The sequence below is a fragment of the Stegodyphus dumicola genome, chromosome X2 (assembly GCF_044657685.1).
Source record: "Stegodyphus dumicola isolate Sdum_Otavi_A_Nest chromosome X2, ASM4465768v1".
NCBI lineage: Eukaryota > Metazoa > Arthropoda > Arachnida > Araneae > Eresidae > Stegodyphus > Stegodyphus dumicola.
This window is the reverse complement of record NC_140781.1, coordinates 97,238,439-97,255,057: the sequence shown is the minus strand read 5'-3', so window position 1 is coordinate 97,255,057 and position 16,619 is coordinate 97,238,439. Positions and strand designations below refer to the sequence as shown.

The 16,619-nt window shown below is 30.9% G+C and overlaps 1 protein-coding gene across 2 annotated transcripts in view; it reads left to right on the top strand.

Moving 5' to 3' along the window:
- The window catches only part of LOC118205558 (splicing factor Cactin-like), a 117,761-nt gene that overhangs the window by 62,973 nt on the left and 38,169 nt on the right, over positions 1–16,619 (top strand). For both annotated transcript variants that reach the window (XM_085809966.1, XM_085809967.1), the window contains exons 7-9: positions 592–646; positions 3,326–3,414; positions 10,971–11,118. In XM_085809966.1, the coding sequence (XP_085666092.1) occupies positions 592–646; positions 3,326–3,414; positions 10,971–11,118 (292 nt within the window). The remainder of the gene's footprint in view (positions 1–591; positions 647–3,325; positions 3,415–10,970; positions 11,119–16,619) is intronic.

Genomic DNA, 16,619 nt, shown 5'->3' with positions numbered 1-16,619 from the left:
GTGGTCAGATAAGTTCTGCCGATGGGAGATCCTTCAATCTTGTGCCATTTTGTAGAATTTGGACAAAGTAGAATGGTAAAATTTAAATAAATAAATAATGTATTCTGCACTCAGCTCTGAAGACAATTCTTTTGGAATAAAGAGGAGTAATAACAAAAGAGGTAGAAATTCACTGCTGAGGAGTTGCGTGCATAAGGTGAGAAATCTGACTGAAGCTCAGAATATTAATATTTTTCATAAGTTTTTTCATTCATTGCCATGCATCAAATACTGCAGTGAGTCTTTGGTTAAAAAAATAAAATAAAAAAGCATCTGAATATGAAGAATTTTTAAGATACTAGCATATATGTAAGCAGAACTATGATTATGTCACAGAATCAAAGCAAAGCAAAACTTGTTTAAGCTCAGAGGTCTATTGCTGATGGTAGACAAAATTGATAGAAATAAAACCGAATAGTTGCATATATTTTGATACTTGTTGAACCAGTTTCATTTAAAGTATATGAAGTCTTTTAATTGTTGTAATAGTGTCTGTGCTTTTTGTGCAATGTATATTTAGCTGCAGTTATTCATTTTGAATCCTCTCTCTAGTTTCATTTAAAACAAGCCAAACTGAGATCAAAAATCAGAATACAGGATGGAAGAGGTAAGATACTTTATTGGTGTGTTATTGTCCTTTATTCTTATTACTGTTGTTATGCACTGTTTCTATGGAAATGAGTTCTATTTTTTTGTGTACCATTTCTGTTCTGTATTTAAGAGAAGTTCTGAGCAGCAAGTGAAAGTTTTTTTCTTCCTTCTGTGTTACGGAAGGACTGCTAATAATGTTTCTTAGTATCATCTGTTCTCTTTAAAAAAATTGCATTTAATTTGTTATTGAAAAATTTTGATATAAGTCTAGTTATCCTTGCTTTCAAAGTAATTTTGATTTGAATGCTTTGTGCTAAAATTTTCATGATAAAACACTTTGCATACATGTGATAAAAGAATTTAATTTATTTATAACTGGTTTAATACTGTTTCCTACTATGAAAAGTACAAAGCAGTTGTACAGCTGAACATTTTTTGAACTGTTATTCATAGGCCCGTAATTGGCATGTAAGAAATGAGTCGAATAATGTAGGCTTTCTATTTTCATTGCTTGACAACTTTTAGTAATAATATGCGAAGCTTAAGTTTTTGTATGGACCATATAGGGGAAAAACATGTCGGTGAAAATAATGTCATCCGTAACTGATGTAGAGTACACCAATAAAAATACCCATCCTCTTATAAATGAAATTAACCAAATACGTCATTAATTTTAAGCTTTGTGGGCCAATGCATTTGCTGAAGATGACTATGTATGATAGGCTTTTGAATAAAAATTAAGGTTTGATATTAGAAAAGCATTACTTCAGTAGGTGTCAAATTATCATTTTTAGAAATGCTGAGGCTCAAGATTTTATAATTCATAAAATCCAGTTTTTATATGACCCATAAATTAATGTTTTGTGGTATTTTTTGTTCACATAAAAATCATACATGTTTGGTAAGTTATTTTTAATGCCAATTTTTGCACATTAGCTTTATTTCTTTAAAGCAGTGTGATAATGTACTGCTTATTGGAAGTGTGACTAAGTGTAAAAGATACTGTGAAGCCTCATATTTTGTGTATAATTGTTTAATTATATTTAAAGAAACTATGCATGTTAAATAGTATTAAGTTCTATACTATAAGACATTAACATACTGCATAATAGATTCATTTATGTTACTGTTATAGAAGCTTAAATATAAAGTAGACAATTTGGAAAGTTTTCCAGAACTCCTCTTTTTATTGAGGTATTATATTCTATTAAAAGTAATGAAGGAAGGATATTTTTGCATTGTTTATCTCTTTAAAGGGCACCGGTATATAAAGAATACCAGTTGTTTATCAATTTTTTGACCTCCTAAAAAATGCTAATTTTTCTACACCAAAAGCTAAATGAGTTGATCAGTTTCTAGTGTTTCCTTTCAATTCTAAATGGCAGCGCCACCCTATGAATGCTCAATATTTTGCAGTTATGAAATTAATATACCTCGTTCCAAGGTATCATGTTTGAAGATTCGTAAATTCTATTGGAGGGGAAGAACAAATTCAAAATCTGCAAATATATGACATACACATGCTGAATTTTATGTATTTATGTCATTTCACTCAAAAGTAATAATTAAGAGATTATTTATATGATTTTAAAACCGATATATAATATATACCAGCGCCCACACTAAGGGTACCATGCCAATAGATGGCAGCACCAGTCTTCTCATTTTCTAGTCTGTGAGGTGAATTTCTTTATATTATAACAGTTTATGATATAATAATTGTTTTTTATGATTAATTTATAAGTTGTTTAGGATTCAGTATTATGTTCATGAAGGGATGGGGAGTTTACTGACAATGCGCTAGGACTGAATACAAGAATAATAATTTCTTTTTATTCTTTGTTTACTCCACTCGGGTTTCATTTATCTCTGTTTAGCTAAAATTTTAATTCCTTTCATGAGAGAAAGACTCATCTACTTCAAAATCGCCATCTGGGGTTAAAACTTTACACAGTTGTAGGGGTTAAATGTGGCATTTTAGCTCCGAAAGACCCCCATTGCTTCGTGTTTTCGGAATCCTAGAATGTAGTGAAAATGAAAAGAGGTGATTGAAAACAAATTTGTCGTTCGGGGGTCATGACTTCTTCCCTTTGTGTAATAAGATCAACAAAGGGAAAGTTCACTTAAAAATGGGGATGATGGAAATGCACTTAAGGTCCATTTCGTAGTGTAATCACAGAAACTGATGATTTGAAAGCATGCTTTTATTCTTTAGGAAATTGTCTTTGTTAATTTAAAATGGAAAACTAGGAAATGCAAGGGAAATCTACCCTCTAGTTTAAGATACAAATAGGTTGTTTTTTAAGTTAATTTTCACAGTTGGTGAAAGGAGGAAAAATATTTCTAAGGCCCGTTTTAGATGCAAACCAAAATTTATCCAAAATTTGAACCTCTATAGTGAAATAGTATATATTTTTTCAGGTGCATGAGTTTGGGCTGTATTTGTTTAAAATAATTGACATTTTTTACTAACAATTGATATTAAATGAAAATATAAGTAGTTAACTGTATTATATGCTTCTATGTAGCTGATAACTGTATATTTTAGGAATCAGCTTTAGCAGTCATGTATTTGATGCTTTTTCTTTCTCATTAGATTACTTGTAGAAAGAAAACGTCTTAAAATTTACTCTTGTTTTGAAATTTAGCTATGAATGTAAAATAATTTATTATTATTTAAAATTTTAATATATAGCAAAGCCTATAGATCTGTTGGCAAGATATGTAAGTTCAGAAGAGGAGGATTTTTCTGTTGATATGCATGAGCCTTATGTGTATCTAAATGTGAGTTATTTTTTTTATTGAATTTCATTACTTTTTATCTCATTGCAGAAATTATGATAGAAATTTAAGGAATCACATTTATTGTAAATTGATTGAATACAGTTGCTGAAATTTGGCAGTTTGTATTCTGTTGTGAATTTTATTTAAGAAATAAAATGGAATAGAGCCTTCATGTTTTTATGCCTTTTATATATGCTTCTTGCATATCACAGTATTGGCCAGCCTGCGTCCTGCTGGTTAGGACAACAAAACACATTATCATCCTGAGCTTTGTTCCAAGTGACTGAATAGGCTAATACAGTGCGAAATCCGAGATCGGGACATGTAGGGACTTCGGCTATTCTAGACTTGGGATTTTCCCATATATTAGATCATCAGTTTAAATCTAGTAAGATGGCATGTAGAAATAAAAAAATTTTAAAATATGAAATCATGATTTATGAAATAATAAAGAGTTTATGATCTAAATTTACAAAAAAAAAAAAAAAAGGGGGGGGCTTAATATTTACTTTATGAAACATTTCTGTTAGTGTCAGTTGTTTAAGCTGCTTCGATTTTTGTGCTGATACTTTCAGACGTAGTTTTGTGTTCTGTTACAAAGTTTCATTTTGTTCAAGACCTGTAATTGCTATCGGTAGGTGTATTTTCTGGATCTAGAAGCATACTACAGATTTCGCTGTCCGTTAATTGACTGATGATTGGGGCATTTTCATCGCAATGAAAAACTTCTGTTATATAATCTTCATTTATTAACACTGCCACATTTCTTTACAAAATCCATTAACTGGACAATTTTACATTTGTTTGCGATATCTGAAAACCTTCAAATTCGTGGCTATCATCTTCATCATCCTCATCATGAAATATGGTAGATGACCATAAACTATGCCAATCATTCTTTAAAGTATCTGAACACACATCCTTCCACAATCTTGCGATGATACAGCAGATTTGTATGCTAAAATATTAAAAAAACTCTTGAACAGTCTTGCCATCATTCAAGAAATTTAACATAAATTTCAGAAATGCTACTTTATATTTGCATTTCAGCACATGCACTATTATATCCATAGGCTTAATAATGGGGATACACTTTGGAGGAAAGAATAATATGGAAACATTATCTTTCACTAAAACTTTTAAGTGAAGTAGTCTGAAACAGTTGTCTACAATCAGAACAGTTTTTGCATCATCAAGTAAACAAACCGAATACAAATTTTGCCGAACCTCGGCTATGAAATGATTTTTAAACCTGTCATTTATTAATGCTTGTGTCATCCATGCTCTTTTATTTTAAAGATATATAATGGGGAAATGCTTTACTCTTTTAAATGCTCAAACTTGTGTATTTTTTCCGAGTACGAAAAGTTTACAGTTCTGCGTTCCTGCAGCATTTGCGCATGCTAAAATTGTCAGTTTTGCTTTGTAATCTTTCACACCAGTTGAAGCCTTTTCTGTAAAGGTTCCAAGGTATTTTGTAGTACATATTGCCAGAAAAGACCAAGCTTCATCAACGTTATAAATTTGGTTTAGTGATAACTTTTCAATATTAATGAGTTCAATGAATTCATCTGCAAATACTTTAGCAGTTTCAGAATAAGCTGAAGCTTTTTCACCTTAAATTTTTAATTGCCTTATAGCAATTTTTAAATTTGGTTAACCACCCTATTGAATAAGTGCACTCAGTTTTTAAGTTCATTTCTTCATGAAATATTTTGGCTTGAGTCATTATCACTGCATCCGTCAATGGCACACCCTCGCTGCGACGTTGTCTGACCCATTCAATCATTACTTTGCCATAATTGTCACTTCTAGCATAACAAATATTTTTTCTGTTATTCATTGCGAGTAGGGTGTCAGAATCACAAAATATTCCTTTTTTTGTTTTCATTTATATCACATACAGTTGACTTTCCAATGCCATACTCCTCGCATAATTTTGAAATGGATATGCTTTATCTATTTTTTGTAGCAATTCCACTTTTTTTTTAAATGGACATCGAAACATGCTTTTGTTTTGTGAATTCTTTTGCAGCTCCAGAATTAGAAACTCTTTTCAACATAATCAAAAGTTCAAACTTTAACTTTCATAAGATTGCTGTAATAATAATAGCCTGCAAAAAATAATAAGCTGGATCAAATCAGAAATCTAAGGAACAGGGTAATTCACTATATTAACTGAAATTCCTTGGAATCAGTAAAGTATAATTTTAGTGTAGCTTAATAATGTTCGCTATACATTATAATGGCGATAAAAGACAAGTTCTTTTGCTAAATTTTGTATCGCTTCTATCGCACTCTGAAGCAGTTAAGTCTGAATAGTATTAATTTAGTTATTTAGTATACTTACGTCTATTTTTTGCTTATGCTTAAGATAATCTGAGTTCTGAATAAATAAATTCGCATACATACTTAAGGCTTATCGAGGGCCGGCACTAATTATCATGTCACCTGATGCAATCTCTGGAGGTCCTAAATTCTGTTACAAAGTGCCTCCTTAAGTTCTAAATTTTTGTCGCCACTAAATTTTGGATCTCAGTGCTTCCCCTAAATTCTAAAAATTTTGTCATCCCTTAATTTTGCTGCTTGGTGCTTCTCTAAATTCGAAAAATTTTGTCTTTCCTAAATTCTGTTGCTTGTTGCAGCCATACGAGCTCTGGCAGCAGTTCTGGGTTTACGTGAATAACAAATCAGTTATTCTTAATTCAAGTAGCACTAAATGTAATACTCGTATTTTGGTTGAGGAGCATCATGAACAAAATCTATTTATACCACGTGGTGGGAAATTTTCGGTAAATTTTACCTCGTCAACATTTCTTAGCACATTTAGCTTAAATCTGTAATCAAGAGTAATGTCAATGTAAAAGGTTACCATTCACTTTGTTATTCTATTACTATTATAAAATATAAATGTTTAGACATCGCTGCATTAGTCATTTCTCAAGTTGTCATGTGTTAATGAACATGCAGTAAAGAAACCAAAATGTAATACATAATAATTTGCCAGGTTGGCGTCAAGGATATAAAATATTAGTAGTGTAAAATCAACGATGTTTCTATGGAGAATGCTTTAGTTTGAGAAGTATGCCAAGCAGATATGCAGCTACATAGCAAAATTATTGATCGCACAAATATATGCTAAAATGATTATTTCTTGAATAACAAGGTATTTTATGTAATGGCGAAGTAAAATTAAGAATCAGAACTCTCCATATGTTTTATTACGGGGGGGATCAAATGCGCATGCATAAAGCACACACTCACAAAAAGAGGTTGTTGGTGGCTTTGAGGTTGGGATTTTAGATCATTCTGGATATTTGACGTCCAGATCTCGGACTTTGTACTGTAGCATGTTTTCAAGGATTTCCCTGTATGTAACCTAAATGTGAGCTGTTTCCTTTAGAAAACCTCGTGTACTTTAAATTATTTTTTAAAATATTAAAACTTTCATTTGCTGGCTTTAAAGTATGAAGGCTGTATATAGTTTCCAAGTAATCAAATTTTTTATGGAGTAATAGTTGTACTGATAATATTGTTATGATACCTTTTATATAAATGATATTTTGAAGTTTATATCAAATAATTACGTCTAATTTCAGTTGCATTCAAAGCTTAAGTTAAATATTTTTTAAAGCAAAACAATCTGTAAGTAGTGTTAAGTTTTGTAAGCAATTCGTGTGAGATGTGGATGCTGCGTGAAGAATTTCAGTGCTTTGTTATGTCACTTATTACTAACTTGTGTGTATTCAGTGCAAATCAACAGAAATTAATGAATTTGTTTTGAATAGTGGTAATTAAAGTAACAGAATTTTTCAAATTATTTTAAAAATTATTTCATGCCAAAAGTGGGCTGATGTTAAGAAACAAATTGTTGATTAAAATGAAAATAATAATTAAATAAACTGCTTCCCCACATTTTCAGGGTGTTGAGTTCTCTTCCTCTCTTTTAAAATTTAGTTTCAAATTCTTCGAACCATAGTTTGTCGCAGCAAAAGCTGTTGAAATCCTCAGTTCAGTTTAATAATATATATTTTTTTAAATTCATTCAACTGTTTTAGGCTCAGTGGTTTTTAGGCAGTATATTAGAAAGAACTCATCCTGAAGCTCATAGCAAGCATTATCTTCCATTACCTACATTCAGCTTTAAAAGCTGATATATTCGTGATAATTTTCTTTAAATACCACATCTTTGTTTCAGAAGACATTGATTGACCTTTCCTTTTTTGTTATGTCTTCCAATAAAGTATTCAGATAGTCATTTGTAAAAGTTTTATCAGGTTCTTGTTCTGAAAATTAATGATCCCCATAACGACCTTTTCCTCTCATTTAGTTAGTCAGTTTCTAAAGAGATGGTTAATTCCTAATCTTTCCTTCCTAAGTCGCACTAGGTACTTTATATTGTATATGTAGAATATTTGACATTTTTTGTTTTTATTATGCAGTCAAAAGTCTTTAATCCAGACGTCCATAATCCGGAATGATCTATAATCCGGACCTCAAAGCTACAAACGTTCTGCGCATGTGTCAACGCATAATGCGTTAATGCATGCACATAATACCTTTACGCATGCACATATGCGTTTAATGTATAACGAACAGTATAAGCTAAGCTAAAATAATCTAATTATGTATTTCAGTTAATGTTGCAGATTGCGTTGTTCCTTAATCTTCTAATTGGATCCGGCTTATTATTTTTTGCAAACTGTTTTATAAAAGTAAGCTTGAACTTTCGATTATGTCAAAAAGAACTTCCGATTCTGGAGCTACCAAAGGATCTACAAAGCGAAAGCATGTTTCGATGTCCATCAAACAAAAAGTGGAATTGCTGCAAAAAATGGATAAAGGCATATTCTTTGATTCTCTAACCATTCCGAAATATATTTATCAGTTTCACGCTGCTCTGCGTTGGGGGGGGGGCGGCGCGCAATTAACTGGAAGTTGATCTGTCAGCACTATCCTTATCTTCAGCACAGATGTTTTTACTTTATTCAGCTTATAACTCCTTACTAAATGTAGTATTTCATCTTGATGTACTCCGTCTGTGGTATGATTTAAATCAAATTCCTCATCATTATAAATATCACAAATACACATCAAATAGTTTTCTGGTTGCAGTTTTCTAATTTCGACTATGCGTAACATGTTTATAAAGTTGTATGATTAATAAAGTAAACAAATAAACATTAAGCCTTTTTTTTTGTAAATTTTGATACCCTTTAGATCATAATTGCTCTTTATTTCATAAATTATGGTTTCATATTTTTAATTTTAGAATTTCTGCATGCCATCTTACGAGATTTAAACTGATGATCTATAATCCAGAAAAACCGATAATCCGGAATTGCCGAAGTCCCGACGAGTCTGGATTAAAGACTTTTGACTGTACTACATATAACATAAATTTGTTTTGCTGTGTGTAATGAAAAATTGTCTTCAATTTTGTTGTGTTTTGCAGATCTGTTGCCTTTGTTGTTTTATGGGTAGTAGCTGAAGTACTCTTAGTTAAAAGCTTTGTTTGCTTTCAAAGTTCTTTAGGAATATGTGATTGACATAATTCTAAGCACTTTGTCTTTAATATAACTTGTTGTTTGATAAGTTGTTTTTTGACTGAAATTATACTCTGTATTTGATAAGTGCCTAGATCGGATATTGAGTACTGTGTTTGAGGCGTTCTCCCTGAAATTAAAGATAATTCAAGGCTAAGATTAAAATATTCAGGGAAACTGTTTTGATATAACCTTAAGAGCAAATTCTGTAATATTCGCTGAAAAAATTAAAAACTAAATAAGTAATTAAGCAGTGAGAACTGAAAGATGTGGTAATTTGAAAGAGAAAATAGGTTATTAAAAGGGACAATTTTTGCGAGTGATAAAAATATATTTAAAGTAATTAAAAAAGTGAATGCATGTAAGTCTTCATGTAAAAATTAAATTACGATGATGTAAGAAATATTACAGTAGCAGATGTTAAATGAAAGAAAAACTTCAAACTGTAAAATTTAATTCTGCGGCATTTATTAAGAAATATTCAGTTTGGAAAGTTTTGAACTTCATTTTCCCCTTCTGCTAGTATTATAAAAGTTTATATATATATATATTATGTGTGTGCTTGTTAACCCCTTAACTGCAGTGGGTGTATATGTATGCCTTGCTCAGCCGATGCATTAATTGCAGTTCATATATATGCCATTCCAAAATGCTATCATTTGCTTTGTGCTGCTACCAGTAAAATTATTCACAAAGCTTTGGAATGCAACACCACAATGACCTTGACGGAGTATGCGAAGGAGGGTACTATTTTGGAGAAAAGGGGGGAGGAATTTGAGAGGGGAATATTTCTGAAACGGTGAAAGTAATGACTGCATTTTTATTGTTCGTGTTTCTGTTTGAGTAAAACTTTTTTTTAAAATTTTTTTTATTCTGTGTCTATGCCACCTCCATGCTTTCCATTTTCGGGACAGCCAGGAATAAAAAAGATATAATGGGTGTTTCAGAGCCACTTATCTTTTTTGAAGACCTTCTTATGCTTCATATTGTTATTAAAACTGTTTTGCAGACCAGTATATGAACCAACATCCTGCAAAAGAAAAATCAATAAACAAAATCGTGGCATCCAACCAATTCAGAAGAAATCAAAATACACTGTAATAAAAAAAAAAAAATTTTTTTTAGGTATACTGGTTTTATAAGGTATAACACTGAAACCTGACATTGCACTTTACTGGTCTAAAAAAAAATTGATGAAAACTCCATTTTTGAAGTCTTTTTTATAATACAAGCATCATATTTATTATACTTGCATATTTTTATTATACTCTTGCTCTAAAAATTAAATTTTATATTTTAATTTTTTTCTTTTATACTTTATTTTGTGAAAGTGAACAACTTTTAGTCAGCAAAACTTGCACTTATTTTCCCTCTAATACATAGCATAACTGCGTGCACCTGTGTAAAAACGGTGGCACTGGTCTTGTACGTTTTCCATGGCAGTTAAGGGGTTAAAAATTTGGTATTGTGTATGATAATTCTCATTTTTGTTCAGTATTAAATGAATGTTATATGTTTAAATATGTCAGTTTCCTATTTAGCAGAGTAAATTTTTTTTAATGAATTTAACCCTCTGAGCAGCGCAGGATTATAGATCCGTCATGAAAACCGGTATTTAAACAGCATTTATTGAGTTTGTATAATTACTTATTTTGGTCTGTATTTTCATAAACTTACATTCATTAAGCTTATATTTACATTATTAAACAAAGTAAGGAAGCAAAATATCTTAAATTATAAGCTAATATATGCCAAGTAGCAAAACTTCTGATGACTGGATAAAACCGGTCATAACGCTCAGAGGGTTAAAGATAAGTAACATTAATGTTTGTAACTCATCCATTGTAATTATATTTTTTATTTGAGCATGCCACATGCTTTGTTTAATTGAAAACTGAGTTTTTTTTTTATCTGTACTTATATTTTCCCAAACAATAATAAAAAAAAAAAAAAAAAAAAAAACCCTTCAATTTGTAAGGAGGATTAATTGTAATTTTTTTCACATTATAGGGACTTAGAAGTCAAGATCTTGAGGACTTGGAAGAAGACATTAAAATATATATGGAGTTAGAAAAGAAAAATGCAAGCTATTGGAAAGATTTACAAATTATTGTTGAAGATGAAATTCACAAGCTTCGTGATTCATCAGGATCTAGTGGTAAAATGCTTACATTTATAGTCTTATTTTTGTATTGAACTAAAATATACTAAGAGTGTGTTTAAAATTACTATAATGCTGTTTTGAAACTATTTTTGTTGTGATTATGGATAAGCTTTAAAAAATCAGAAGTTGTCAATTTACCCCCTCACTCCCTTCCGTTTTAGTACACCAGAATAATCGACATTGCAGTAACGTGCATGTCACTGGTCAATGTACGAGAAATCTTGAGCTTTCAAACCAGTTAAAAGTCTCTTTTAAGGAGAACAAAATGAGGGCAGATAATCATGGCAAGGAAAGATGGAACCCGATTTTTCGATTACAAAACACCATACAAATGGGAAAGCCAAAAAAAGGAGGAAAACTGAAAGCAAGTATAAAAAAAATCCACCTAGACAATTATAGAAGAAATGAAGCAACAATATGATAGAAAATACACCTAAGGAAAATCCACCCGAGGTCTTTTAAACAATGCAATGAGAAAATGGTTGAACTAAAGAGAGCAGTAAACATCTGAGAATAACATATATGCATTGTAAGTTTTTGCCATATATGTTAAAAGTGTTAAAAAGTAATAATTTTTCTTAGTACATTGTGATGTAAAATTTTGATCAAATTCCAATTTAAAGATTACAGTTTGAGGCACATTCAGTAAATTGCAAATTAAAAGTAACTTTAACGCAGGTACAAAATTCATGAAAGCATTAAAAATCATTCATAATCTTTTTCTTCCTATGAAATTAATCCCAGTTTCTGCCAGCATAATAAAATTGTTCTCTGCTTATGTTCAGGATAAAAGGTGAATGTGTCGTATGGATCCTGTGCTTGGAGTTTTAATTTGATTTGGTGCCTTCTTTCTTACATACTTTAATGGACTTCTTTGTATGGCTTGTATATTGCTTGTTTAGAGTATAAACATTAATTAGGTTTTGTTGATGGTTCTGATACATTTTCAGCTGGGAAGTTGGTTTTAATGTAGGTGGAAGAGGTTACAGTGGCAGGACTTATAGCAATACTGATATGATACTTCTTTTTAAATTTCACAACAGTTAAGTTTAAGTTAAACTCTGTCATATCTTCTGTTTGGTTCGTGTCATATGCATTCACTGTATATGTGAAAAATCAGCGACAACTGAATGTGGCACATAATTGTCTTTTATCGAATGTACTTATTTAAAACAAAATGCCATAATTTCTGTATTTTCTTTTCTCTTAATATACTTTTTTGCATATGCGACTGTCATGTATCATGGTAGATAAATCATTTTGATGCGCTATGTATTACACTTGTTTAAGACTTGAACATTTGTATTCAAAGCTTGTATCTGAGTAGTCATTTTTCATAGTGGTTTTCTGTTAATATACTTCTTATGCATATGTAACTCTCACATAGCATGGTGGATGAGTCATCTTGGGTGCATTATATGTGAGAATTATCTGAAACTTGAATACAGTCAAATACTGAAAATCCGCTGACCTGAAATCTGCCAACTCCTGAAATCCGTGTTGCCTCTCAAAATAAAAACATTCAGTTTATAGGTTCCAGAAACTGCAACATTGAGTACGAAATATCGAAGAAAAAATACTTGCCGAATAATGACGTCATTGTTACCGAATAATAACGAGTCATAACGGAAATACCAAATTATTGACATCATGATAAAAGTTTTCCCCCCTCTAATCTGCATCGAGGTAAGAAAGCAGACAATTCACTCAACTCTTCTTTCAAGTTCACGATTCACGTTGTATTTTCTGAGCTTTGTTATTTTACAAGATTATTTAGTGCTGCCTTTTTTTTTATCCGGATATTTTATTAAAATCTGGAAATTAAAGAGGATTAATCCTCTTTTCTCCCTTTAATACAATTCATGATTTTACTGCTTGCAACATTGGAAAACGTAAACACATTGCATTGAAGTAATGCAAAAAGTGCAAATTCTGTAAAAGATGGAGACAGGTGCATTTTATAACATAATCAGTTTATAGCAGAATAGTATGGAATTGCGATACGATTGTGTATGATATATGGAAAAGTAAAGAAAAGCTGTTGAAATTTTACAGCAACAGTGATTTTAACACCGGAATCCAAAACCGGAAAGCTTTGCATGAGGCGAAATCGGCAAACCTCGATGCTGTGTATATATAATACAATGAATAATATAATCAATTTATATATGTAATAATAATTTAATGCATATAATAAGTTGCTGCAATAATGTATATAATAATTTAATTAAATGTATCTGATATGCCTTATTCATTTTGCACTTTTAGTCTGAATATTATGATTTATCTTTTCTGTCCTGAAATCCACAAAATCCTAAAATCTGCACAACCTCTGGTCCCAAGCTTTGCAGATTTCTGGACTTCTACTGTATCTGTATTCAGAGCTTCTTAGTAATAATTTTTCATTATGGTTTTAACTTGTTTATATTGTAGTATTAACATTGTATTTCTGTTCCTGTAGTGGTTCTGTGTTTAACCTTTTGCTTACGATGTAAAAAGTATGATTGAGTTTTGTTTTTAACGTAGAATGTTTTGTTTGAAATAATAACATGGACAGAATTATCTGATATTCCATTTTATCTGGCTCATTAAAAGTTTAAATTCATGTCAGAAAGCATTTTGTGCATTCATTCAAGATACACTGTCCATATTACATTCCAGTGTGTCATATATATTACTACAGCAACCTGAATCATCACCGTAACCATGATACTAAGTAACTGTTTCCTCAAAGTAATTTGTTGAAATTTGCATAGTACATGTTATGCCATTTAAAAAAAAATCTCTTATGGTAGGTTTTGTTTCTGCTGTACAACTTTTATCTTGTGTATTTTGATTTCTAAGTAATTTTAATGTTGTAATTAAAAAAAAATTTATAAGGTGATCCAGTACCACCTTTATAAGCATCTGGGAAGATCCAAAAACAAATCAGAATCAGATAATAAAATGGAAATTTGGAAATTCATTAGTAACACGGTAGATGGAGTTACTGGGGAGCTGGTAAAATGTCCACACAGAAAAACCGTCATTCATTCAAGAACTGCCTACAGATGTAGTTGAATAGGTTTCAGAAATTTTGAGCTAGCAGGTATACATTCACCACATGGAGCTGCTGACTGTAATGGATGAACCACCATGTGCATGTACCAGAAATGTTACTTGATAAGGCATATTCTGAATCCCGGATCTTTGCATCAATGCACATTTTGTGAAAGGCATTCTTTCAAGAGTTGTGCCATGAAACTGGAACGAACAGCACTGACCCCTGAAAATGAAGTGATGGTGCTTTATCATGCAGAAAGAGTGATAGTACAGAAGCAATCACTACTGCCTTCTGGCTTCCCTCAAACCATTGTCTGGAGGATCATGAACTTGAACCAGTTGCACTCTTACATGAGCAGTGTGTGCAACTACAATATAATAACAAATACAGGGTTCATACAGTCCTGAAGAATCCTTAGTTTTTTTTTGGAATCTATTTTTGGTCCTTAAAAGTCCTTAATATTGACCAAATTTGACAGGAGGACCTTATTTATTTCTGTCCGTTTTTAAGACTGCCATTTTGAATGTGAATTAGCATTTTTGAGAAATATTTTTGATAAATTATAGTTATATTCTGAATGGATGAATAGGTTCATAGATTATAATTTGTTCCTATTTCTAATATAAACGGTGGGAGATCAAGTTTCTGAGCAAGAAGTGAAACTTAAGCATTTCGAAATTATTTCATTTTTTTCTAATGAAGAGCTCTTGAACAACTTTTTGCTTTTGAAAATGTGAATTCTATATTAAACGGTTCCAAATTTTGCGACTTATCAACATTTTGGCAATTTTAAGATCAGTTTCTATAGAACATTTTCAAGTCCTTAAAAGTCATTAGATTTTTTGGAATTGATTTTTGGTCTTTAATTTTGGCCAAAGTCAGCAGAAGGTCCTTAATTTTAATCATCTGAAATTTTTGTCTGTTTTTACGACTGTCATTTTGAGTGTGAATTAGCATTATGAGGAATATTTTTGGCGATTCACTGCCATATATATGGTTATCTTATGAATGGGTTCATGAGTTAAAATTTGTTTCTATTTCTAATATAAATGATGGGATACTCGAGTTTCTAAGCAAGAAGTGAAACATAAGCCTTTCAAAATTCATTTTTTCTAGTAAAGAGCTCTTAAACACCTTTTCGCTTTTGGGGATGTGAATTTATTTATTAAACGGTTCTAAATTTGGCGACTTTTCAACATTTTGCGATTTTAAGATTAGTTTCTACTAGGAACTTTTTAATTCCGAGATCTGAGAATTTTTTCGACGAATTTTTTTTAAACATCGTAACATTAATAAATTTCATTAAAATAATGGTAATATATTGAAATTATATTTAAAAAATAACATTAACATAAGACATTTTTATTTTTCGCTGTAATCTTATAAAGTTTCATTTTGGCAACTTTTTATACAGTATTTTAAATCTGAAAAATAAACAAGGTATAATGTTATAAAGCACAATTTATGAAACAGCTCTTAGCAAAAGCAAAATTAGCTATGTAATTAATTAAAAAATGTCTTGTTTTTAATTTTTTCATAGTAAGCGTTTTTCCCATGTAATTGTCTCAGAATATTCAAAATTCTCAGAATGTGCATCAGTTTTCTCTATAAAATTAACTTTATACATTTTCCCTCCTATTTTTTCCCAAAATATTTCTGGCTTTTTGCAGTTACAGAAATGGTAGGGATAATTTTTCTTTAGGATTTTAGACATTGCAGCTTGGAAAGTTTTGAAGGCAAGATTTATAGACCTACGATTCTAGAAGATTCGAGAAATATATGACAAAATGAAAAATGTCTCCATGCTATGAACACATAATGGATGTATTTTACAGAAAGTTTGCAATAAATTTCTTAATTTTTGGAGAACATCTGGAAGAACAATGAAAACATAATATTTAAATGTTTTACTTCTGATACTAGAATCTTAGCATATTTATCTTCTCTTTATTTTCTCTATCTTTCACTAGACAGAAGCATGGAAAATATCAAAAATGCTTCTGATTTTATCACATGGGCAGGCATTATAGAACGGGAGTTTTTTGTTAATAAAGAAATTGAAAACGTGCAATTTAAAAGATTCATCTAATATATCTTAATGCATCATACACATAGCTGGCACTAGGCATTTTCCCACCTATTGCAATCTCTGTGGATCCTAAATTCTGCTGCCTAGTGCCTTTCTAAATTCTGCTTCCAAAGCTTGCTCTAAATTCTAAAAGTTTTGCCGTTTCTAGATTTTGTTGTTTGGTGTGTCACTAAATTCTAGAAATTCTGCCACATCAGCTCTAACCGGCCTTTACTATATATATTTCGTATTGCTTCTGAATGTTCATATTACTAAAGAAATAAAATTAGCCCCTTTTTCTGTACATTCTAAATGCATTTAGTGTTTTTTAAAATAACAGAAATCTCTAATTAAATCCAAAAATTCTAAAATGAAAAGGAAACG